The sequence below is a fragment of the Carica papaya genome, chromosome 8 (assembly GCF_054855325.1).
Source record: "Carica papaya isolate Zhongbai chromosome 8, ASM5485532v1, whole genome shotgun sequence".
NCBI lineage: Eukaryota > Viridiplantae > Streptophyta > Magnoliopsida > Brassicales > Caricaceae > Carica > Carica papaya.
The window spans coordinates 8448508-8475984 of NC_142316.1; the positions used below are offsets into that span (position 1 = coordinate 8448508).

General features: G+C 35.1%; 1 protein-coding gene across 3 annotated transcripts in view; it reads left to right on the forward strand.

Moving 5' to 3' along the window:
* The window catches only part of LOC110813173 (pentatricopeptide (PPR) repeat-containing protein), a 44009-nt gene extending 17665 nt beyond the window's left edge, over positions 1 to 26344 (forward strand). Inside the window, exons 3-10 of one of the 3 annotated variants that reach the window (XM_088209317.1) lie at positions 7023 to 7163; positions 9171 to 9257; positions 9385 to 9538; positions 15463 to 15522; positions 19029 to 19457; positions 20726 to 21021; positions 25016 to 25145; positions 25364 to 26344. In XM_088209317.1, the coding sequence (XP_088065443.1) occupies positions 7023 to 7163; positions 9171 to 9257; positions 9385 to 9538; positions 15463 to 15522; positions 19029 to 19457; positions 20726 to 21021; positions 25016 to 25145; positions 25364 to 25918 (1852 nt within the window). In that variant the 3' untranslated portion in view covers positions 25919 to 26344. The remainder of the gene's footprint in view (positions 1 to 7022; positions 7164 to 9170; positions 9258 to 9384; positions 9539 to 15462; positions 15523 to 19028; positions 19458 to 20725; positions 21022 to 25015; positions 25146 to 25363) is intronic. The other 2 variants (XM_088209318.1, XM_088209319.1) reach the window with 2 other exon arrangements.
* The last annotated feature ends 1133 nt before the right edge of the window (positions 26345 to 27477 follow it).

Below are 27477 nucleotides of genomic sequence, written 5' to 3' on the forward strand. Positions count from 1 at the left end.
TATATGACTCAATATGGGATCCTTTACCAATTCTCGTGTGTTGATACACCATCTCAAAATGGAGTCGCTGAGAGAAAAAATTTACATTTACTTGAAACAGTCCGAACTCTCTTGTTCCAAGCGTAAGTCCGTAAACAATTCTGGAATAATGTCGTTTCCACGGCTTGTTTCTTGATTAATCGTATGTCATTTACAGTACTTGATGAGATGTTCCTTACAGTATTCTTTTTCTAAATAAGTCTTTGTTTCTAGTGCAATTTAAATATTTGGTAGTACATGTTATGTTCGAGATATGCGAGTAGGATGACAAAATTAGATCTAAAGGCTTTGAAGTGTGTATTTTTTGGATATTCTCGCCTCCAAAAAGGATACAGGTGCTAATCTGCAGATCTCAATAAATATTTGGTATCGATTGATGTGGTTTTTCCAGAAAATATACCGTTTTTCTCCTTATCTTCCAAGTCTACAAGTTAAGGGATGTACGACGAGTGACTCATTTATAATTTCACACCATGTGCTCTTACTGAGCAAATAGATAATATTATTCCTCTAGATGATGTGCCTTTAGCTCTACTTGAGCAAATTGATGATAGTGTTCATGTACTTCTGACCTAAGTACCACTATCAATTGTTTATATTTATTTCAGAAGACAAGAAATTAATGATGCATGTCTTGCACTAGATCTGTCGTCATCTGATTCTACCTCACAGGACCTTGATTTTCCCATTGGTTTTCGTAAAGGTAGACGTCAGTACACTATTCTTATGCCAATTTATCCCATTGCTAATTTTATCTCATATGACTATCTGTGTCCTTCGTCTAGTGCTTTAATTACTTCTATAGATTTAAGTTATATACCCAAAACAGTTAAGGAGGATTTGAATTACCCTGGTTGGCGTAATGCCATGCTTGAGGAGGTATATGCTCTTGATGAAAATCATATCTAGGATCTGGCAGACTTACCCAAAATGCTGTAAAGTTCAAATAAGTATTTGTAGTCAAAATGAATGCAGATGGCTCTGTGGCGAGACTTAAAGCTCGATTGGTAGCGAAAGACTATACTCAGTTATATGGGGTGAACTATTCTGATACATTCTCTCTAGTGGCCAAACTTACCTTTGTTTGTTTATTCATATCTATTGCAGCCTCCCGAGATTGATTCTTACACCAACTGGATATTAAAAATGCATTTCTTCATGTGATCTCTTAGAAGAAGTATATATGGAGTAACCACCTGGATTTGTTACTCAGGGGGAGTATGGAATAGTCTATCATTTGAGAAAATTTTTATATGGTTTGAAGCAAAGTTCTCGTGCGTGGTTTGACAAGTTTAGTGAGGTAGTCTGTGAGTTCGGATTGAAGAAGAGTAAATGTGATCATTCAGTCTTTTATAGACAATCAACAATTGCTATTATACTTCTTATTGTTTATGTTGATAATATTGTGATTACAAGAAATAAGCATGCAGGAATATTCTCTCTTAAGTTATTCTTGCATGCTAAGTTTAATACTAAAGACTTGGAACAGGTAAAATACTTTTTAAAGGTTGAAGTAACAAGAAGTAAGGAAGATATTCTATTATCAAAGAAAGTGTATACTTGATCTATTAGCAGAAACCGGAAAGCTGGGAACTAAACCATGCAATACAACAATGGTACCAAATGTACAACTTACAAAAGATGATGGTGATCCCTTTGATGACGTAGAAAAATACAAGCGGCTTGTTGGGAAATTAAATTATCTTACTGTGACTCGTCCAAATATTGAATACTCTGTCAGTGTTAGGAAGTTTATGTCTGTACCTACAATCAAACATTGAGAGGTTTTGGAACATATTTTATGCTACTCAAAAGGTGTCTCGGGACTTGACATAATGTTTAGAAATCATGAATATACTCATATTGAATGTTTTACAGATGTTGATTGGGCTGGATCCAAAGTTGATAGGAGGTTTGCTACGGGCTATTGTGTTTTTGTTGATGGAAATCTCGTATCATGGAAAAGTAAGAAACAAATCATTATATCTCGCTCAAATGCAGAATCTGAATAAAGAGTTATAGCCCTGTCCACATACGAAATCTTATGGATACATTATCTTTTATATGAAGTGGGTTTGAGACCCACATCTCCTGGGAAACTCTGGTGCGATAATCAGATTACCATTCATATTGTCTCGAATCCTGTGTATCATGAGAGAGCCAAACATATGGAAGTCAATTGTCACTTCATCCAAGAGAAGATTTAGGAAAACTTTATACGTATTAGTTTTGTGAAGACATGAGAACAACTTGATGATATATTCATAAAGTTTCTGAATAGAACACGAATTGAATATTTTCGGAACAAGTTGTATATGATCGTTTTTTTATCTCTAACGGGGTTAATGCAGCTTGCAGATTTGAGGCAAAATGTGTTGTCCCGACCAATTTCAGATCACTTCCCAATTTGCCTTGTGCATGATGGCATAATCTAGTGCTCTATCCCTTTTAGGCTTGATAACAAATGGATGAATGTGGTAGGTTTCAGGCCTTTGGTGGAAAAATGTTGGAAAGAGGCGATTGTTGAGGGGACTGCTAGTTTTATGTTTGCCTACAAGCTGAAATATTTGAAAAATGCTATTAAGTGTTTGGCCAGGCACGAGGATGGCAGATTGGAGAGGGTTATCAAGGAGTATTTTATGGAGTTGGCTGATTTAGATAGGAAGGATTTGGTGGGGGGGGGGTCGTTATGTGAGCATGGTAAGGCCAGAAGGGAGGAAATTAAAAAAGAGATGGCATCCATCATGAACCTGGAAGCGATCTGATGGAAACAAAATGGTAGAGAGAAATGGCTTAAAGAGGGGGATAGAAACAGTAAATACTTCCATTGTCTGGCTAACTTTAGAAGGAAAAATAATTATATTGATATGCTATGTTGGAATGGGGAAAATATTAGTGGTAATGCGGAGATGAGACAGAAGGCGAGGCTGTTTTTTCAGAAGCTGTACGCGGAAGACATGACTCAAAGGCCTACTCTTGATAATTTTAATTTCGAGAGGTTATGTAATGGCAGCAAGGATGGTTTGGAGATGCCTTTCATGGAAGAGGAGATTAAATCTTGTTTGGATGAATGTAACGGGGATAAGGCTCCGGCGCCAGACAGTTTCAATATGAAGTTCTACCAGGTGTTTTGGGACGTGATAAAGAGAGATGTGTTGGCTATTTTTTACGATTTTCATAGGACGGGAACCTTTATGAACTCCATCAACTCAACCTTCCTAGTGCTTATTCCTAAGGTGGCGGGTGCTAGGCAGTTAAAAGATTTTAGACCTATTAGTTTGGTGGGAAGTATTTACAAACTAATTTCTAAGGTGCTTGCAAGAAGATTATCTAGAGTTCTTGGAGAAGTGATTGACGAAAATCAAAATGCTCTTGTTGGAGGGAGACAAATCCTCGATGCTGTGATGATTGCCAATGAAGTGGTTGATGAGTTAGTAAGGCAGAAAAAACAAGGGCTTATTTGCAAAATTTATATGGAGAAGGCCTATGATCATGTGTGTTGGGACTCTGTGGACTATATGCTTGGTAGAATGGGCTTTGGAAGTAAATGACAAAAGTGGATTAAAAAATGCATTTCGTCTACATCTTTTGTGGTTATTGTAAATGGGGGTCTATCAACTTTTTTCAAGGCACCATTATGGAGGCGTTTAATCGATTGATGAAGGGAGCGGAGGAGCTAAATTTGTTGAAAGGCGTGGAGGTTGGGAGGGGAAGGGAGAAGATGAGTGTTTCTCACTTATTCTTTGCGGATGATGCCTTAATCTTTTCTGAATCTAATGTTAATACCATTCTTCACTTGAGGTGCTTGTTACTTTGTTTTCAAATGGTTTTAGACCTAAAAATCAACTTGAATAAGACGGAAATGGTTCGGATTGGTGATAGAAGTGATGAAGCTAATTTGGCCATGGTTTTGGGCTGCAAAGTCACTAATCTGCCTATTAAGTACCTTGGGCTTCCACTTGGGGCAAAATATAAAGATTTCAGTACGTGGGAGCCCATTATTGACATGTTTGGTAGGAGGTTGGAAGAGGAATTTCCTTTTTAAAGCGGGGAGACTCACTTTGATTAAGAGTACACTTATTAATTTACCAATTTACTATCTGTCCATCTTAACAATTCTGGCCAGTATTGCAAAAAGACTTGAAAACATTCAATGTAGATTCCTTTGGGGTGATGAGGATGGTAACAAAAAGTATCATTTGATTAGGTGGGAGGAGGTTAAAAAACCGGTTTGAGAGGGAGGTCTCGGCTTGAAGTCTGTTGTGGAGTTAAATCGGGTTTTCCATGGGAAATGGCTGTGGAGATCTCTTGGGGAGAGGGGGAAAATGTGGTGGAAGGTTGTACGTGCTAGATGGGGAGATTGGGAGAGGGAGAATGGGAGAAGGGGTAAATTTAAGCTTCATGGGCTGAGCTTTGGAGGAAGATTTGGGATAACAGTCAGCCAATACATCAAGGGCTGTGTGGGTTGGAAAGTTGGAAGAGGTGATGGGGCTAGGTTTTGAAATGATGAATGGATGGGGCATTTCAGTTTAAACAACAGATTCATAAGAGTTTTTGACATTACTTGCAATAAGGATGCTAAGGTGGAGGAGATGTATGAGTTTGTGGGAGAGGGTAGGGTGTGGGATGTGAAGTTGAAGAGAAGATTGCAAGACTGAGAAATTGATGAGCATAGCAGCTTGCTTTTGTCTCTGATAGATGTAAATTTGAATACAGAAAATGATAAAAGAATATGGAAGCTTGATGAGAAGAAAGGCTTCTCGGTGAAATTTTTATACAACTGTCTAATTAAGAAGGATAACAGCCGTAACATGTCTGCTCCTTATAAGCAAATTTGAAAATCTAAAGTCCCTCATAGAATGACTTTTTTTGCGTGGGAGGCGACCAACTATTGTATTTTGACCCTGGATATGCTAAAAAGGAAAGGGAATGTGCTGGTTAATAGAAGCTACTTATGCCATGCTACTGAAGAATCATGCAATCACTTATTATTATTTTGCCTAGTGACATACAGCATATGGACCTCTATTTTTGGGCTATTAGGGTTAAATTGGGTTATGGCTGGGAGTGTTAGTAATGAGTTGTGGGCGTGAGTGGACTTTGTAAAAAGAAATATCATTTGTTCCTTATTCCACTTACAATTCTTTGGGTAGTTTGGAAGGAAAGGAATGGAAGAGCTTTTGAGGGTATAGAGACTAACTTTACAAAAATTAGATGGATTAATACTTTTGGCTCTATTTTGTTGGGTCATGATATCAAAGACATGTGGGACTTTGGTGCTGTCATAGACCACTTGATTGGCACGTAACTAGTTGGTATTCGGATGGTACCCCCTTGGTACCTTGTACATAATAATATTCTCTTTTTATTTTTAAAAAATGATTAATATTTATGCTCCAATTTGATAGGAAGTATTAGAATATTATAAAAGATTTCCTATACATAATAGTATGATTATTTTTTCAAGTATGTTAGCATAATTAATAAGGTGATTTATGTTGGTTACCATATATGAATCTATTTACATGTATATATATTTCTATTCTCATTTCAACAATAGATAAATAAATATTCAGTATTTTTTCTTCCACGACCCTTTACAAAATCAATAAATTAAAGTAAAAGATAAATTCAGAAACTGCAGTTATTCATCAAATCCATAATTGATGAAATTAATAAGATAAGCAATAATTTATTTAGTATCAATTCATAATCATGCTGATTTTCAAATATATATATATAAAATTTTGAACTTTAGGTCCATTAGGTTCAGACTGGACCGAAGTTTTCTGTCCTCCCCTCTTTTGATCGAAGACATGACAAAACTTAATTTAATTTGATCTATTTGCAATAGTTTTTCGACTAGATTATGAATATCATTACTTATAGTAGATACATTGATTTAGGAATGTCAACCATTTTAACACTGACCATACCTATTGAATAGCCTGAGCTACAAGCCATTAGTTTCTAGAGGAGAATACCATAAGCATTTAGCCACAAGTCTTACAATAGAAGTTCCTAATGCATAGACCCCCATCAATCATTTAGGCAAACAACAAACCTCCCATCTGACCAGATGATCTTTTGTAGAGTTCCTTGAGCCAGACAAAAGGAACTTCCTCATAGCTCTCTCAATGCTCTTATGATTTTTTGGAATACTTTCAAGCATATGTAAAACAGTTAGAACACTGCAAAAAGTCTCATGATTATTAGAGAGAAAGAGTCATATAATCAACAAACTGAAGGTGGAAAAACCACTACCCTTAAGAGTGCATAATTCCTTAGTTCCAGACAACATGTGGCTCAAGGCATCAACCGTAACCATGAAGAGAAAAGAAGAAAAAGGATACCCTCTCTCAACACATATTGTCCTTGAGACTAGGATTTAAGGTTATTAATTGCTAAGAATCAAAGTAAATGAAGGAGAGACACCCCAAAATCCAAGTGCTCTTTCTAATTTCAAATTCTTTCCTCTCCACGACCTTATCCAAGATATCCTAGTCCAGTCAGTTGTATGCTTATGCAAAAGCCTATTTGTAGATTGTCTATGTTCCTAGACCTCTGGTCTTCCTCCAAAATGCCTTATTAGCAATAAGAAAAGCATCAGGAATCTGCCTCTTCTCATTGAAAGCACTCTTGGTTGATAGAGATTAGCCTCATCAAGCATCCCGCATAAGCTCAAAGGAAAAGTGTGTGATAATCTTATAGATGCTCTTAATCAAGCTCATAGGTCAGTAATCTGAGAACTTAGTGATAATCTTAAAAATTCTAGATTCTTTTTGTTAATGCCAACTATTTGGCAGTTTTTTGGCAGATTCGTTTTATAGAAAACTAAGTTTGCTTTTTAAATTATACATATTTTCTTTCATGCCTTTAGGTTATCACTTTTCCGAGAAAAGGTCAAGGGCATTCTCACACTTTTGGGGTTGTATATGTTAATTTCTCATTCTACAAACATTGAGATAATTTATTCTTTGCAGTCTTATTCACGCCTATGCAGTTGGTAGAGATATGGAAGAGGCACTGTCTTGTGTTAGGAAAATGAAGGAAGAAGGTATTGAAGTAAGTTTGGTGACTTACAGTATAATTGTTGGAGGATTTGCCAAAGTAAATAATGCTGAGTAAGTAAATCTTACAGATTTTTCGAAGTCGTTTTTGATGTTTTTTTTATCAATTTTTTCTGGAAATGGTATCTTATAATTTATTTATATCTGTGTTTTTTCTAACTTTTTTCATTTCTGATTGCAACCATGTTTTTTACAGTCGCTAGAATAATTTTTGTGAATACCTTATGATTCGTTAAATTGCTTGTTCCTATTTCTTCTAAAGTTGGATTTTCTATTGTCTAGTATATGTCTAAATTCTTTTGGTATTTTTTTAGTTAATGAGAATTCCTAGAAGCACTGAAATCTGTTCTGTAATGAGAATTCGTTGAAGCTCTATGTTATGAAATTTCAATAGATTAAAGAATCTGCTATTTGGTCTATCTGTCGGCATAACTTACGAGAAGATTAGAAGAAGAAAATATGGTATTTATTGCAAATGGAATGTGTAAAGTAGCAAATAAGCTATTACTGGGAGAAAACTAGGATGGTGTATGTGCTTTGTCTATGCTAATTTAGGTTGCTTGTAGTCCATATGACCTTACCAATCAGATTAGTTATGATGATCATCTATTGCAGCCACATAGTGGTTTGGAATATTTTAGGAAATCCTGCATACTATCTGTTCTTCTGGGCCAATATAATACAAATCTTACATGTCTGGGGCAAATCTTAGAACTTCACTCTTAACTGCAATCATGTTGACTGAGAATTGGATGAGATGACATCACTTTGGTCACCTTTGATGCTTGTTATGTTCATCCTGAGGGAGAGGATCAAATAGTTTGGAATCTTTTAAAGAATGAGAATTTATTTTCTAAATCATATTACTCTGCTCCGTGGTTTTGATTGGTTCAGTTCCCATTCAATTTTTTATTCTTAGTTCTATTTTTTGTATTAGTCTGAGTATGAACATATGAAACATATCTTGTTATGTTTGAGTTACCACCACATATCTTGACTTCATGGATAGTGTGAATTTAATTCTTATCTTTCTAGGTAGGAGTTCATTCTCACCAATAAGGAATTGAAGGCAGAGATATCTGCTCAAGAAAAAAAAAAAAATTCTAATTATATATATTAAGACTAATTTGAGAATTATGAGTTGGAACTAACTAGTAGTAATTGAATGAGAGTTGACATATATGTGATGAACATCCACACCTCATGGGAAGGCTATGCTGATTTAGCCGGTCAATATTAATCACTCAAATAAAATTTCTAAGGAATTATTATGATCCCATGGCCTAGAAACAATGAGTAGACGTCACTCATGGTGAGACTGTGCTGATTTAGCCAGTCGATAATGACCACTCAAATAAAAATTCTAGGAATTATTATGATCGCATGGCCTAGAAACAATGAATATATCTTGGCATTTGTATAGACTAAGTGCAAAGTCTATAATAACATATCTTTAGGTTCTCAGTTCTCTGATCTTTGCACTCTTCCATCAGTTTGAAGTAAAAGATAAGTGTTGTATTTGCTAGTTAATATTATTCATTGTCAGACATTTTGGGGATTCTGCATGGTTTAGAAGTGATTGGATATTAAAAAAGAGTAATGTGTAGATACTTTGATATTTGTCATTTGTCCCCTGTCTTTGTACATATCAATAACACATGTTAAATTTTGGGTCTTGTGCAGTTTAGAAGTGATATGATATTGAAAAAGGAGTGATGTGCAGATATTTTAATGTTCTTCATTTGCCCCCTGTTTTTCTACATATCAATAACACGTTGAGTTGCATTAATCATCTGCATTATTTTAATTTTTGTCTTCATGGGTAAAAACAGGCCACAGCTTTTGTTCACCTCTGCCCTTAATGTGCCAGACTGATGCCAATACACTAATCTTGGCCAAAGCATTATATCCTTTGTACTTTCCATCTATTCTTTTTGCTGTAGTTGCAACTGTTGTATATTATAGTTTTGATACTTTTAGTTTGATAATATCATATCTTATTAGTTGCTTTTTTCTTTTGGTTTCTGTGTTTAAATCTAATACTACCATATGTTTTGGAAGAGCTGCAGAATGCTGGTTTAAAGAGGCAAAAGGCAAACTTACAACCTTGAATGCAATAATATATGGCAATATTATATATGCTCACTGGTAAGTGTAAAATATTCTGATTGAAAATCTGGATTTTCTTTTTGCCATTATGTTTTGTTTTCTGTCACACATTTGGTTGAGCTATTGATAGATTCATCTCTATTTTAATCTATGCTATTGATTTCAGTCAAACATGCAATATGGATCGGGCTGAAGCCTTGGTTAGGGAAATGGAAGAAGAAGGCATAGATGCTCCTATTGATATTTACCATACAATGATGGATGGTTACACAATGGTCGGCAATGAAGAAAAATGCCTGATTGTATTTCATAGACTCAAGGTATAAAAAATATGTAATCAGCATCTAAAAATTCATGTAGAGATGCTCCTATTGACATATGTCATGAAATGATGGATGGTTACTGTGGACACGAATATTTTGTTGGTTAAATGACCGTGATATTTTTTCTTATATAGTCCTACCATTTATTTTCTCCATGATGATGTAATTATTTAAAATTTTTATTATAAAGAAAATTTTTCTATTTGTACTTAGTAAGTTTTGCATATATACGAGTCAGTTATAACACTTAGAGTAGAAAAAAATAAAATGTAAATATTTTTCTCAAATTTCTACATGGTTTCAGAGAAAAAATGAGGATATTTTAGGGTTTTTCAAATCTTAAAATATTTTAAATGCCTAACCAAAAGGAGCCATAGCATCATTGCCAGCCGGCCGCACTTCTTCGATGAGCGTCTCTGCCCTACCCAACTCCCTTGCTCAGGTCACGCACGGCCCTTTTGCACACAGTAGTTGTTTTACACTTCCGACTCGCGTCTTTTGCGCATAACTGTTGATTCGGACCTTCTCTTCGGGCATAGCTGTTCGACTCGACCCGGTTGTCTCCTTCATGCACGGTCGTTGATTTCCACCTTCCACGGACGGCTGTTCACCCGACTCGATTGTTTGATTCGCGGACGACCATTTGCGCAAGGGGTTTGTTTCGTGTACGGGTTCTACTATTTTCATCTCTTGTCTCTGCTGTTTTTCACACGGGTTGCTGGTTTTGCTGGTTTTATCCCTTTTTCACATAGATTCCACTTCGGTCCACCTGTTTTTTCTGCTTTTCAGGATTTGATTTCTGGTTTCCACGTGGCCGCGCACCCTCTGCCTTCTCAGCTGTGCGATTGTCGCACTTTCTCTTCTCAAGTTGCTGGTTATTCTTTGGATCAGGAATTGTGTTCTATCCCTGAGAGATATATTATTGGGTATTAATTATTATTGTTTCTAGTATTCAAAAATGACAGATCCCGTCAAGCTTGATTGAACTAGTTATTTTGTCTAGTATAGATCCTATTTATCGTTTATCAAAGTTAGAAGTTTGAAGGTTATATTACTGGTGATGTGAAGAAGCCAGAAATCAATAGTTTCGAATATAACAGATGGGACCCTGAAAATTCCTTGGTTATGTCTTGGCTCATTAATTCCATGCAATCTCATATTGTCCGAACATATCTACTGCTTAACACTGCAGTAAAAACATGAAATGCAGTGTCTCTTACATACTCACAAGTGAGTAATGATGCTCAAATTTATGAACTTTAAAATAAGATTCACAACACAAAATAAAGAGAGTTGAATATCTCTCAATATTTTTCTGAACTCTGTGGATCACGGCAGGAGCTTGATTATTGTTTGGATTTTCAAGTAGATTGCCCAGGAGATGCTGTCAAATTTTAGAAAATGATGGAAAATGAGCGGATTAATGATTTATTGGCTGGTCTGAATGCCAAATATGATTAAATACGAGTCCAGATACTTGGACATGATCCCCTTCCCTCATTAGAACAAACTTATTCTTACGTTCAGTAAGAGGAAAGTAGAAGAATTACCATGATCTACATAGCACCACTTGAGAAAGTTGGGTTAATTGTTCAGTCTGATCACTCCAAAAACTAACGGAATTGTAACTATTGTGGGAAGGCGAGACATACTAAGGAGATTTGTTGGAAATTGTATGGACGACCCACTAGAGGACGTGGGGGACGAAAATGTGGGCCTATGAGAGCTTAAGCAAACTTGATTGAGGCAAGTGAAGCACATGACATACCAACAGTTGGAACTTTTTCTATCGAAGAGATTCAGAGTCTAAAGCTCATTCTGTCTCAACTTAACTTTTCATCAACTATTGGTGCATCAAACATGGTAAAATAAGGTATTCCTTCTCTCCCTTTTCTTTCTATTCTTGATATTTGGATTATAAACTCTAGAGTTAATAGACACATGACAGGCTCTTCTCTTGAATTTCTAACTTATCTTTATTGCATTAAAGGAGAAAATGTTCGTATAGCATATGGATCATACATTCCTGTGTCTGGAACAGATTCCATTAATTGTACCTTTGACTATTACACTGTCTTCAGTTTTACATGTGTCTAGTTTTTCTAATAACGTTTTATCTGTTAATGTCATTACTAAAGATCTGAACTCTAAAATAAAATTTTTCGATGATCATTGTATCTTTCGGGATCTTCGTACATGAAGGATGATTGACACTAGTAAACTGCAGGATGACTAATATGTTTTGAAAAGAAGTTAAAACCTAATTAAGAATCAAACTACCATTGAAAATAAGAAAGTCAATATGAAAATACTATAATGACACCAACTGTTGGGACGCCCTTCTTTTTTTGTTTTACAAAAATTATATCATAATTTGTTTAAGAGAACTTCCATGGATTCTTTATTTTGGGATGCATGTAAATTTGTTAAACATAAAAAGAGTTCTTATCATTTGAGTAATAATTAAAGTTCTATTCCTTTTATGACTATTCACTCAGATGTGTAGGGATCTACTCAGAACACTTCTTTATCTAGTCATCGATGGTTTGTTTCTTTTATTGATTATTGTCCTCCATTGACATAGATTTAGTTGCTGAAAGCAAAAAAATGATGTATTTTCATATTTTTAAGCATTTCATAAAATGATATGTATACAATTTGAATTAAAGTTAACGTCTTGAGAACTGACAATGGTACAGAATATATGAGTAATGGGTTCTGTACTTGGAGTCGAATGAGGTAATTTATCAAATAAGTTGTATTTACACTAGTGAAAAGAATGAGGTTGCTGAAAGAAAAAACAAATACATTGAAGGTAGCTCGGTCACTAATGTTCACCATGAACCTACCTAAAAGTTATTGGGGAGATATAGTTCTCTCAGCTAACTACCTTATTAATAGAATGCCTTTGCGGGTTTTTGATTTTAGAAGTCCTCTAGAAGTTTTACAAGGTACAAATTTTTATACTATTTCTCGAAAAGTGTTTGGATGTGTTTGTTTTGTTCATGCTAGAAATATGAGTAAACTGGAATCTAGAGCTCTCAGATGTGTATTTGTTGGATATTCTCTAACTCAAAAGGGTTACAAGTGTTATCATCTGCCAATTAGAAAATACTTTGTGACTATGAATATTATGTTTAGAGAATCTGAATCATACTTCAGCTCCACTCCAATATCTTTTAAGGGAGAGAGTGAAATAGAAGAGGTGATGCCTAGTTTTAACTTTTGACAATCATTATTCAAAAAGAAAATGTTGGACGATTAGATAAACCAGACTTGAAGAAGTATTCAAGGAGAGATAAGACAAAAAAAACCAACATGCAGTTTATCCCAGTTCAAGAATTTTTTTTAATTCTTAAAGATACAGGTGAGTCATTTTTACCTTGTGAATTATCTGATAAACCCATTGCTCTTAAAAAATGAATCAAAACTTGCATTAAGTATCGTATATCTAATTTTGTTTCATATGACTCTTTATCTCCCTTTTATAGAGGTTTTGTCTTGTCTGTTTTCTCTGTATTTATTCCACAGGATTGAAGAGAAGTTTTAGGAGATCTTAAATGGAAGGAAGCGATGATTGAAGAAATGAGAACATTGACAAAAAATGAAACATGGGATCTTATTTCAATTCCAATAGAAAAAAGAATTATTGGTTGTAAATGAGTGTTCATTGTAAAACACAAAGTAGATGAGTCGATTGAAAGATACAAAGGTAGACTAGTGGCTAAAGGGTTTACTGAAACCTATGGAGTTGACTACCAGGAAACCTTCGCTCCTGTCGCAAAAATGAATACAATCAGAATATTACCATCCTGCACTGCTAACCTTGATTGGGACTTACACCAGTTTAATGTAAAAAATGTATTCCTCTATGGGGATTTAAAAGGAGGAGGTATACATGAAGATTTCACCTAAATTTGAAGATAAAAGAGCACAAGGAAAGGTTTGTAAATTAAAAAAGGCCTTGTATGGATTAAAGCAGTTTTCAAGAACATGATTCGAAATATTTAGAAGAATTATGATTTCTTTCGGATATCAGTAAAGAAATGTTGATCATACCCTATTTATCAAACATTATGAGGGTATGATCACTCTTCTCATTATCTATGTATATGATATTGTGGTGACTGAAGATGGTACAAAGAAAATGACTCGATTAAAGAGATTTCTTGTTCGAGAATTTGAAATCAAAGATCTTGAAAAATTGCAGTACTTCCTGGGAATTGAGGTTGTCAGATCTAATAAATGAATTTTTATCTCTCGAAGAAAATATATCCTAAACTTACTAGAAGAGATTGATATAATGGGTTGTAAGCCAACCGAATCTCCTATTGAAAGTAATCACAAATTCCAAGCAGGTAGTGTTACATCAGCTAATATTAGAAGATATCAGAGATTAGTTAGAAAACTCATTTATCTCTCACATACCAGATCAGATATAACATTTGTAGTTAGTTTGGTGAGTCAGTATATGCATGATCCTCTTGAGACTCATTTACATGCCGTCTTTCGAATACTACGATATCTGATCTCTGCACTAGGAAAATATTTACTTTTCTCCAGAAATAACCATCTTAATGTAGAAGCATTTACATATGCTGATTGGGCTGGATCTCCTGATGATAGAAAGTCAACTATCGGTTACTGCACACTTGTTGGAGGCAACTTGATTACATGGAAAAGTAAGAAGTAGAGTATAGTTACCTGTTCTAGTGCTGAAGCAGAATATATAGCAATGATCCAAAGAGTATGTGAATTATTGTGGGTGCAAAAACTATTAAAGAAATTAAAATTATTTGAAAAAGAAAGTTTATCACTGTTTTGTGACAATAAAACAACTATTAGTATTGTTCAAACTCTAGTTTAACATGATCGAACAAAACACATTGAGATTGACCGTCACTTCATAAAAGAAAAAGTGGTTGATGGTTCCTTATGCTTACATCATGTGTTTTCTAGCAATTAGATAACATATATCTTTACCAAAGGACTCTGCAACAAAATTCTTCAAACTTGATATGAAAGTTGGGCATGTGTGGTATTTTTGTAAGGACTCTGCAACAAAATTTTTCAAAACTTGATATGAAAGTTGGACATGTGTGATATTTTTGTACTAATTTGAGGGGGAGTGTTGACACGAATTTTTTGTTGTCTAAATGACCTTGATGTTTTTCTTTATATGGTTTTACTATTTATTTTTTCCATAATGATGTAATTATTTAGAATTTTTATTGTAAGGAAAATTTTCCTATTTGTACTTAGGAAATCATATATATATACGAGTCAATTGTAACACCTAAAGTAGAGAAAAATGAATTGTAAATATTTTTCTCAAATTTTTACAGTTATTTATTACTGATGAAGTAAAAATGCCTTATGGTGTTTCTCAGACTTAAAAGTAAAAACATGTACTTAGAGTTCTTGTTAGATAATCTACCTATTCAATTTTATTTCCTTTCAAGAAAATTTTTTGTCTTCCAAAAACTAGTGAATCACTTTCCATACTCTGGTGTAAAAGGATTTTCCTGTTATTATTATTATTGTTATTATTACAATTATTTCTGTTGGGAAAGAAGAAAACAAAGAAAAGTTCATTGACAAGGCATCAATGGATGTCACCCGGTAACAGAGCTTCAAGTATATTCATCAAAATATCCAAAAGATCGTCCAAATCTTCCCAATAATGCAAGTGATAATGTTTACAGAAGATCAAAAGGGCTGAATCCGGAGAACCCAAACCTCAAAACCCTCAAAAAACCAAAAAATATCTAGAGGGATAAACGCAAAAAATAATCTTTTGTTTCTTACCCTTCATATAATCTGGAGAACATCAAGAGGGAAGTGAGAGCTTAGTTGGTATTAACTACTATAAATATTATGACCCTGTACTTGATGTTGACATTTCAAAATTGTTACTGTAGGAATGCGGATTTACACCTTCAGTTGTCAGTTTTGGATGCCTCATAAATCTTTATGCTAAGGTAAGCCACTTATTCGTGTTGAACTTAATTTTTGCTGTTCTAAAATTATCAATCTTTTCTCAGTTTTTTAAAAAGTTTATTGGAGACTGGTAATTTGCTTAACATGTGTGCTTCAAATCCAAAGATCACTTTGAGCAATCAGGTAAGAAAGACTTGATGGTTGTATATGGCATTTGATTAGTCTCGTTCTTTGAAATTGGTTGAAGAAACTATTGTAAGTTTATTATTTGTTGGGAAGAAATTATATACGGTTATTTATAGGGATTCATATGTAAAGAAGAGGACAAGTATGAATTAAAACTTGATTATATAAAAGAAGATATAGCTATGTAAGGAACTAACCATACAAGACAATGTGCTATAGGAAATTCTATAGTTTAATGCTCCAAACTTGGAGCAAATATATCTGCAAAAGAATTTGATTGTCTTATTGATTCACAAAAGGGAGACATATATATACTGCAGTTCAGTTGTAGAAAAGAAAAGTTTATTATTTTTGAATCGCATGAATTTTGGGATATTCTATCGTAATAGGAATCTAATTTAAACAAGCCTATTTCTAGGGGTACAATACAAAAGAATATATATATATATTCATATATATACACATATATGCATACAATAATTCTTTTTTCCCACACTCTCTCTCAAGCTGGTGAATAGGTGTATTCCATTCCCAACTTGGAGATAATATTCTGGAACACTGGACTACTTATGGCAAGTACATTAGCAAGTTGGCTGTTTGTGGGCATGTAAGGCGTAGAAATCAACTCACTCTCCGATTTTTCTCTGACAAAGTGTTTATCAAGTTTGATACGCGTCATTTAATCATGTTGTACGGGATTATTGGTTATGCTGATGGCAAACTTTAGGGTCTCAAAAGACCGTCCTATTTATTCTTTAAATCTTCTAAGATGATTGTTATCCAAAGTAGTCCACACACACCTTGGGCTATTGCCCGAAATTCTGCTTATACATCATGTTACCACATTCTATTTTTCTGCTCCTCCATGTCACCATACTGCCAAGAAAGATGCCAATATCCAGAGTTTAACCTCCTGTTGATGATCGACCCAACATAATTGGCATATGTATATGCCTCAACATCTATTCCTCTTTCTTTTGAAGAGAATACATTTTCCTGGTGTATCTTTAAGATATTGTAATATTCAGTGAGTTGGTTGTAAATGGACTTCTTAGGTTTATGAGTAAACTGACAAATCACACTTGCTGCATATGCTATACTTGTTTGTGTGTGGGATAGATAAATGAGTCTTTCCACTGAGTATAAACTGACTGATCACACTTACTGTAACATTATACATACATGTAATAATTCCTTTTTCTGACAATATCACATGCACCAAACTTGTTATAACTGAATTTCACAAGGAGTTGTGAATATATCAATTAGTTGGTTTGTTTCCTTTGCACGAGTATTGTAATCACATTATCGAGAAGCTTTTCTTTGATCAAATGATAGTTAACTTCAATATGTTTAATTCTCATAAAAAAGTTACGGTTGAAGCCATGTAGATAATTGCCTCGGTGCCGCATTTGAACAAGCTTGTAAGTAAATGATTTAGCCCAATCAACTCATTAGTTGTCTGAGCTTTTAGCTCAATCACCATCTTATTACATGATTTCATAACGATGATTAGCTTCTTGTATTTCTAAGACACCATGTTTCCATCCATGAAAATATAATAATCTATTTTAGATCTATGCTCTGAAGGGGAACAAACTCAATTAGCAACTTGGTTATATCTCAAGATGTGCACAACTGCCTCCTGGGGACTAGTTTGAGGGAAGTCCTTAAACTGATTCCCGATATCCACAGTGAATGAAATGTTTGGGCAAGTCATGATTAGTTTAGTCTTTGAACTAACCTAGATTTTGTTGAGGGACCTTCTTCTTCGGTGTTGCTTAATATCAGGGGTAAGAGCAATTGGTGATACTTTTGTTATAGCTTCGCAAGACTGAGATAGAGAAAGTAAGGACTAAGAAGCAAGATCAACTTGGTCATTTTCATACTATGTGCTTGTTGAATTATGAAAATAGGTTAGGACACTCTATTGATGAAGTTAGAGATAGACGACTAGACATGCCTTTTGAGGAGAGTTAGATTAGAAATGCAGTTTAAGATCTGATGGCTTTCAATTGAGGTTTTTTTTTTGGCTGTTGGAAGTTTCTCAAAGGAGACTTGTTAAAGGTTTTCTTAGAGATGTTCTTGAATGGCAAATTGCTGCCGACATATTACCATTTTTATTACTTTGATTTTGGAAAAGGATTGTTATATTAAGATACAAACTCTGGATCTGTCAGCTTCTGAATAGTGTTTATAAGATATTAAGAAGGTTGTATTGGTGAGCTTGAGAAAAGTTCACCTCTCATGCAATCTACAAGGCACTACATTACCTAAAGGCTAATCCTGATGAAGGAATTTTATTTAAAAAGAATATTGAATTAGTCCTTGGTGCATGCCCTGGTGTAGATTATGCACAGTCACCAGTTAATAGGCAATCCAGTATAGGTTATTATTATACTTTCTTTGGAGGTAATCTTGTGACTTAATGGAGCAACAAGCAAGAGGTGGTTGCTAGATCAAGTGCAAGGGCAGAGTTCACAATGCTGGTACAAAGAGAGTGCGAATTATTAGATGAGAAGGACTAATGAGATTATTTTACAACAAATTTGCTATTAACAAGGTTACAATCCTGTGCACCATTAAAGAATTAAGCACATTGATTAGATGTATACTTCTTAAAGGAAAAGTTGGATAGTTTTTTTTTTTTTGGTACTCCAACGTCCCAACTAATGGTCAATTTGTAGATATGCTGACAGAAAGACTCTGTAGTGCAACATTTCATGGACTTATTTCTAAGCGACATTTTATGGACTTAAGAAAGCTAGGAAGAAAAGATGCATATTCACCACTTGAGGAAGAATGTTGGAAGACTCTTCAGTCACATCTTAGTATTAGGAAACTATTTACTTAAAAATATGAGATATCAGTTGGTAAACCCCCCCTGGCATGAAATTTGATCTAATTTGCTATATTTTCCTATATTGTCTCTTTGTAACAGCTATATACCCATGTATAAGTCAATCTTTCTCTTAATTCGACATAGTGGCATGCTGCTGATTCGTGTTTGCAAATGTGTCTCATCAAATTGATAGAACCTATAAAAAGTTACCTATTGAACCACTTTGAGACAAATGTCTTTGTATGTCATGTGGTTGTTCATGTTTGCCCTTCATATTGTGAAAGATTGTCTTGTGTGCAACTTTTATGGCACCAAGCTGTTATTCTTTCTGAATTTTAAAATTTTCTGATTTCTGAAAGTCTCTGTTAATTTCAAAAATTCTCAAGAATATCTGCATGTTCGTTGCGTTTGTTGTTCCTTCTGTTGCTTGTGAATTTACTTTTATTAATGCAGGTACAAGACCAGGCTTTAATATTCATCATGGGTATCTGATCTTGCTTCTGTTCTTTTTTTTTTCAGATTGGAAAGATATTTAAAGCTTTAGAGGTTAGCAAAAAGATGAAGTCTGCTGGCATAAGTCACAACATGAAGACCTACTCCATGTTGATCAATGGGTTCATAAAGTTAAAAGATTGGGCAAATGCTTTTGCAATTTTTGAAGATGTGATCAAGGATGGTTTGAAGCCTGATGTGGTTCTGTATAACAACATTGTTACAGCATTTTGTGGAATGGGTAACATGGATCGAGCCATTCATATTGTTAAGGAAATGCAGAAGGAGAGACATAAGCCGACCTCACGTACATTTATGCCCATAATACATGGTTTTGCCAGATCTGGAGATATGAGAAGAGCCCTCGATGTATTTGATATGATGAGGCGAAGTGGTTGCATCCCTACTGTACACACTTTCAATGCAGTGATTCTTGGCCTTGTCGAGAAGCGTCAGGTAGGATACATTTTCAGAGAACAAGTTGTAGGAGCATCAGAGGGGCTTGATTCCAAATGTTATGTTATATATATTTATCAATTCTTTACTCAGTGACACAACATCTGTTATTCTTGTCATCTCTACCTCACCTATGCATAAACTTATGTGCAAAAGTTCTAATAAGTTTTCTTTTCCCATTTTATTTCTATGCTCTTAGTTCCGAAATATAGTAGTTTTCGATAAAGGTGCGTCATAAATTTATGTGCAAGAGTTCTAATAAGTTTTCTTTTCCCATTTTATTTCTGTGCTCTTAGTTCCGAAATATAGTAGTTTTCGATAAAGGTGCGTCGAATTATTAATCAAATTTTATTAAGACTTATTCTCCATTTCAAAAAATGAATCTTGACTTTTTTTTTTTTTTCCCCTTTTATTCTCAAACGAAGTGCCACATGTGGGTAGCTTGGGAAAGTTCTTACATGGAAAATGTTTTTTTAGCTTTCATTTCCTACTTATTTATGTATTGAAACGAGTATGTTGGTAAGTGTCCATATGGTGGGTAAATATAAATGAAATATAGTTTTCTAAAAGATACTGAACTTTCTATTATTTCAAACTCGTGCATATATGTTTACTTCCATTTTTTTTTTATTTTTGTTTAGATTCCAACTACTATACATGTTTTTATATATAAATTTTTTCTTGTATGAAAAATATCGTCAACTTGTTTACAAATTATGAGATCTGGAGGGTGATAAGAAATTCAAGAGACTGACAAAGTAACAAATATTTTGGGGGAGGAAAAAAGTATTGCTAGAGCGAGAAGGGTAGAGTTCGTAGGTTGAACTAAGCCTAGGAGATGGCGTGTATTCGGGGATCAGTTTCTTCTAGAACTGCAGTTAAGTAGAAATAATCTGTACCCGAATAGAGGTACAGGAACGCAAGTAAGCTCTTTGGAACTCACTAGAAGGGGGTGTTGAGAAGGACTATAGTTTTGTTGGAACTTCTGTAAATTGGAGCTTATCACCAATCTCTGACAACTATCCTACTTTCTATATAAGAAATGCTATATGATGGCCAAGGAGTCAAGGCATGCAAAGTTTTTCTAGCATTTGATACGTGCAGCTTTGCAATCTCTTGACATCTATGGAGCAGAGTGTTAAGGATACTAGTCAGCAACTAAGTCACTAAATAACTTAGTCTGTAAACTGCAGATAGATTGCCATAATCTGATCTACCTATCTTATCTTCATCATGCAATTACCTAACTCGAATATAATTTTCTGTAGATGGAAAAGGCTGTTGAAATACTGGATGAGATGATGTTGGCAGGCATAAGTCCAAATGAGCATACCTACACGACAATCATGCAAGGCTATGCATCATTAGGTGATACTGGAAAGGCATTCGAGTATTTTACTAAATTGAGAAATGAGGGTCTGGAGCTTGATGTGTTCACATATGAGGCATTACTGAAGGCGTGCTGCAAGGCAGGCAGGATGCAAAGTGCACTAGCTGTCACCAAAGAAATGAACGCTCAAAAGATTCCACGTAACACCTTTGTCTATAACATACTGATTGACGGGTATGGATTCTTCAGAGTAAATTATAATAATTGGAAATGTAATAACTTGAAGCAGTCTGTTTTCTTTTTTTAATTTTTTCTTATCATCTGAGTTTGTTAGGACCTAGCTATGGCATCATTTTGGAACAGCTTCTGCAGATAGAATAATTAGTCTTTCATTTAATGGATGTAATAAAGTGATAGTATTTTATTTTCCAACTATTTGCAGTAACCTACGAATCAGTTGGAGTGTCAGCATAATTGGCATTATAGTTAGAACAATATCCAGGAAGTTTGAATAATTGGCTGTACTTGTATATGTAATCTCTGTTAGTTGTACATACTGAAAATTAATGAAAATTCGAGTATCAAAACCTTCTACAGTTTCCTTCTTTTCCTCTTCTCCTCCACTCTCTTCTTTTCCAACCTTCTCACTTCCCCTGTTTTATTCATCTCCTTTGGGTGATGAGTCAGGTAACGAGTAAGGCTTTTACTATCTGGTACGTTCCCTACGCCTAAAGGAAGCAAAACGTGGGAATACCATTCAAACTCAGGGATCTATAGGTAGCATGTTGGAAAATAATACCCTTAGAATAGACATCCCCCTGTTTGAAGGAATTAATCATGGAGCTTGAGTGAGGAGATGCCAAAAGTAGTTCCAGGTTTATGGGATTTTGGATGACCAAAAAGTGGAGTTGGTTGCCTTACTGTTTGGTAAAAAACCAGATGCAAAGTACCAAGAGTAGCAGGTTCAAAATGGTGAGATGGAGTGGACAATGTTTGATCCGGAACCGAGCAAGTGTTTCAGGGACCTAATAGTGGTCTGCGGGGGAGGATTTTAATAAATTTTACTTGGGAAGGAATTATCCTGAACTACGAAGGAAGGTTTGAAGAGTTAAAATCAATTGCGATTTGAACATGATCAAAGGAGTTAAAATCAATCATATCCAGCTTCATTAGTGGTCTTATTTTTTTTTTTAATTTATCATTAGTGGTCTCAATGAAGAGCTAAGACCTATGATTAGCCTATGAGCAAGCTCAATTACAATTCCACGACATTGAAGTCATGCTTAAACCCAAAAAACTGATATTTTGCTCATTCTGCCCCAGTGTCAAGCCCACATACATTACTCACATCAACCATGCCAAACACAATTCTTATCTAAAAACACAGAACCAAAATCCACCCAATAAAAGTAACCTTGCCCTTTTGAAGCCATCAACACTGCAAATGTTTCTTTGTTAGCGCACCAATGTAAGGCTAAACAGATAATGATGGTGCAGCTACAAAATATATGGAGAAAAGTGATAATGAGGAAGAGCAAGGTGAGAATGCTGAGCAGGAGGACACAGGGGGGATTTCGTTCAAGGTGATAGAATGATAGTAGGGTAGCTACATATCTCAAGTGCAAGGTTTATTGGATTCCAAACCTATGTTGATCTTGATTGACATCAGAAGTCCACAGCCTTTATGGATCTTAGGTTGGCAAAATGAAGTAATGCCAAATTAATTAAGACCTTTTCCTTCAGGGACTTACTTTCCAGTGGCCAAAGGATGTGAACCAATACAACATCGTCAAGTTGAACTGTCTGATAAAAATGTGGTCTAAATACTACTTTTGCATACTAGAATTGGGACATTATCATGTGATTCGAGGAAACTGATTGGATGAAGAAGCATAACTCAGTGCTATTTTGCTTTGTTAAGTTATGAGTTGCTTTTATGAGGAATAAGTGTAAGAGGTACCAAAGTGAGGAATGTAAAACACCTCTCAGAAAAAGGGTTTTCAAGATCAATGCAAAGAGACTGGCAAGGGCCTACAACTAACCGAGTGACTCGTCTGTAAGGGGCGAATTCAAGTCCAAGTAACACCAGTGAGGGGAAGGAGGATATAGATTAGAGGCATTTTAAGCCTTGATACAATACTACCAAGGGATCTTTGAAGAACCTAAATCCACACCCCCCATACAGCGACCATGATCATGCCATTCCTTTACTCTAAAATGTTGTACCATTCAACTCCCGGCAATTCCCAAGTACATATTTCCAAGAAGACCAAAACATAGAAGCAAATAGTGCACATGTTGGACTCTTTAATAATCCAACAGAGTCGCAGCTCTTTTGCTTCTTCAAATAGAAATCGACAACTGGAGGTTCTGATTACAAGCAGCTAAGCTCAGTCACAATAAATGTTTATTTCCTATACTGGTGATTGATATTTGTTGAATGAGCTCCATGGGGCCACAATTTTCTCCAAGGTGGACTTAAGGGCAAGGTTTCGTCAAATAAGGGTCAAGCAAAGAAAACACCACAAAACTGTATCCAAGACCCATCGTGGTCATATTGAATTTAAAGTAATATCGTTTTGCTTTACTAATTCCTCAATCACATTGCAATCATTGATAAATCACATATTCAGGCTCTTAAAAATATTTGCGTTAGCAACTTTTGAAAATGTCCTAGTTTACAACCCTTCACATAATCTTCCCCTTGAGCACCTGGAAGCTATTCCTTTAGGCCTTGCACCTGAACCAATTGTTTACTGATATTCAGTATGTATATATAGCTCCGTTACCATCGACCTCATACATTCCTACCAAACCAAGCTTGTAACACCTGATCTTATCAGAAACAATTGATTGTGGCATCCCATATAATTTATAAACATTTTCTTAGAAGATTCTAATAACGTTTTGGGCAGATAAGGGGTGTGCTAATGCGTGTGAAAGTAACCTTAGTTGGAGAACTTTCAAGAAACCATATCTATGCTCCAAATTTCTGGTCTGGCAGAGTGGTGGTACAACGGCATGTATCACTCAAAATCTTAAGATGTCGCTACTCCAGGCTTTCTATGGTTGTCCTCTCCATAATTTGTGGAGCAAAAGGACAGGTCAACCCGCACCTGGAAGAGTTCTTGGAGGAGAGACGTGATGGGTATATTACTGAGGGAACAGCCCTTTTTTATTGCATAACAGAATGACACAGTTCATGGATGCTAAAAGCATCTAGCTTCTTTTGAGAAAGTGGAAATAGTTCTCCTTGGAAATCTGCCCTGTAGGTAGACTTCCTGGCAGTCAGGAGATGCTTGAAGTTGTTCCCAAAGTTTCAGGAGCCATTTCGAATTGCTCAAGAGGTTGGAAAGGTTGCCTGGTACAATCTCCGGATTCCATGATACATCTTATCTTCCATGTATCATTATTAAAGAAATATGTATGAAGTTCTCAAGTTGTTGGAAGCGTATTACCCTCTGCTAATTTGTTTGGGGCCAAATTAAAATAGAAGCAATGGCAATGTTACAGGAAAAGATGATACACCACCACAAGAAGCCTGTGGAGCAAGCTGTAGTGCAATGTATGGATCTTGATCCCAAGGATATTACATGGGAGGATTGGTCCTTTTTGAAGGGTCACTTCCAAATTAAAACCTTGAGGACAGGTGCTTATGCAAGAGTGGGAAAATGTCAGAACCTCCCCACAGTGTCCTTTGACATAGCTCTGTAGATAGAATAATCTTTTTATTTAGTTTTTGCAATGGACTGATAATATGTTATTTTTTTAACATCCAGTTAATTGCAGTCATGTATGAATATGTTGGAAATCCAGCCATATGGGCATTATAGTCAGAAAAATATCCAGGAAGGTTGTCAGAGCAGCTAGTCATTCACTGTGCTTTAGCCTCTGTCAGTTGTATATACTGAAGATTAATGAGAATTCCATTATAAGAACCTTATACTGTTTCCTCCTATTCTTCTCTTTCTTCCCTTCTTCTCTAATTCATCGACTCTCTTCTTTCTCAGTCTTCTAACTTTCCCTTTTACATTCATCTCCTTCTGGGGATGAGCCAGGGCCCTGACAGAGTTCTGTTTTATCGTTTGCTCCTGGGAATTTTTTTTGGGTGTGCTTAAACTTTATTTAAACCATTTTCTTCTACTTTCTAGTCTAAACTAGTGTTGCCAATTTGTTAACCAATCTGACTCTTTGTTTGCTTGTTTCTTATTTTCTTTTTATTCCATAGATGGGCTCGGAGAGGTGACTTGTGGGAGGCTGCTGATTTGATGCAGCAAATGAAAAAAGAGGGGGTTCAACCTGATATCCGTACTTATACATCCTTCATAAATGCTTGCTGCAAGGCTGGAGACATGCTGGTATGGCCCTTAAAATTGAATATTCTCTTTCCATGTGGTGAAATTACATCATTTATGATATGTAAGAACTAATGGTGACTGAAATCAGCTTTTTTGTGTATGTCTTCTGGTCACCTTTTGAAAGTCTTTCACCCATTTTCAGCTTGTGTAGGAATTATCTCATTAGGAAATAGACAATGTTTACTCTCCTTTCTAATGGAAACAATTCTATTCTTTAGAGAGCAACAAAAACGATCAAAGAAATGAAAGCTGTTGGAGTGAAACCGAATGTTAAAACCTACACCACATTGATACATGGGTGGGCACGCGCTTCTCTTCCCGAGAAGGCTTTGAAATCCTTTGAAGAGATGAAGTTGGCAGGTTTAGAGCCAGACAAGGCTGTATATCATTGCTTGATGACTTCTTTGCTATCTAGGGCAACTGTTGCTGAGGCATACATCTACTCCGGAGTGCTGTCAATTTGTAGAGAGATGGTAGAGTCTGGCTTGGTTGTGGATATGGGGACTGCAGTGCATTGGTCCAAGTGCTTACGCAAGATTGAGAGGACAGGCGGAGAGCTAACAGAAGCTTTGCAGAAGACTTTCCCTCCAGATTGGAGCTCATTTTATAATCTTGATGCTCATTCTGATGGAGACACTGATGATGAGTACAATGTTGGCAGCGATGATTATAATTATATGTATTATGCTAGAGAGACTGACCATGATGATGATGATCACGATGATGATGATCACGATGATGATGAAGATTTGAGCCATAGATTTTGTTTCTAATTAGCATACGTGTAAGAGAGTTGCTGCGCTGGAAACATCAGTTGATGAGTTGATTTGAGATAGCATTGGCTGGATGAATTGCTTGCTTGCCTGGAAAATCAAGAGGAATCTGTAACTTATTGTTCATGACCTCCATTTTAGAGGAACTAGAGGATCGGAGAAGTAAAATTATTCATTGTATAACTGTTATAATGAAAGTAAGAATTTTCTGACCTTCCAAACACAGAATTGCTTGGAGGCATTGGCACTTTGTGGGGAATGATTCTGATGTTTTATTGTGGAGGAGAATTCCTTTCTAGTCTGTAAACAACTAGATGCTAGCCTTACTAATTTTTACATTGGTTATGATTTTGGTTCTTAATTTATTTGGTGATTATAACAGTTATTTCAATTAATATATCATTAGATTTTTTTCTGGCTAATAAATTCTGTATCTTCTGAATTTTGTATTAATGAGAATCTAGTGTTTGAAGTGTTTGATGAATTGCTTTCCATTTGCCAATAGAATCACACTAGATAAATACAAGGTAAATAAAATTTGTTGCATGTTTGGAATTAATTTATATAAAAATGAAATTGTCTGTGATATAATTCATTATTAGAAGCTGATTATCTATTGTTCATGAGGAAGCAAATCTCTCTGAGTTTGTTGGATGAGAAAATTTTGATTCACAACAATAAGAATTCCCGGAAAAATTACACGTTGAACGAGATGAAATTGCGAAGTATAGGCTTCATTTTGTGGTTGAAAATGTTTCTTAGTTTCTATTTCCTAAATTTGTATGAGTTTTATTTTCAAATTCATATAAGTTTGTTAACAATATAGAGAATGATAGTAAAAATTATTACATAATTTGATTAATAAAAGAAAAAAATAAACACTTTGGAATTTAGAAAATATTTTGATGTGTTAAACGAGATCCTAACGATTTCATAGTGAGATTAAATCTTAAAATTTCTTGTGAATTTATAAATAACGGAACTCAAGGAAAATACCTTGATAATCAAAATTTTTGTTTATTGATTTCTCCATAGTTTTATAAATATGAATTTCTCAAATGTGATTCATCACATTGCATGAATTTTTTCTCTTTTTCTTAGAAAATAATTCAAACTACAATAACGAAATTAGAATTATAATAAATTTAAATTTTAAAACTAGAAATGAACAATTTTATTCAAATCTTCTCAAAAAAAAAAAATAAACACGAGAACAACACAACAACAAACAAACTTAAAAAGCATAATCAATACTAGAAAACATAACATAAAAGCAACATGGAGAGGCTAAATTTTTGAGTTCTTGAAATGAGAGTTTAAATTCTCATTCTCTTAGCTGGAATTTGACGAAAAACATCCATCAACGAAATATTGCCGCAACGTGGGCATCTGGGAGCTCTCTCAGGCACCATTACATACAGATAACACTTACTGCAACCCATCAATATCAATGAAGAAAATCCAACTTGATAACCTCCACATGATGAATTCATCGAAGGGGGCTTTTTGTTGTTACCTTCAGAAACTGTTGAGGTTATTTCAGAGTGATAATTGGAATT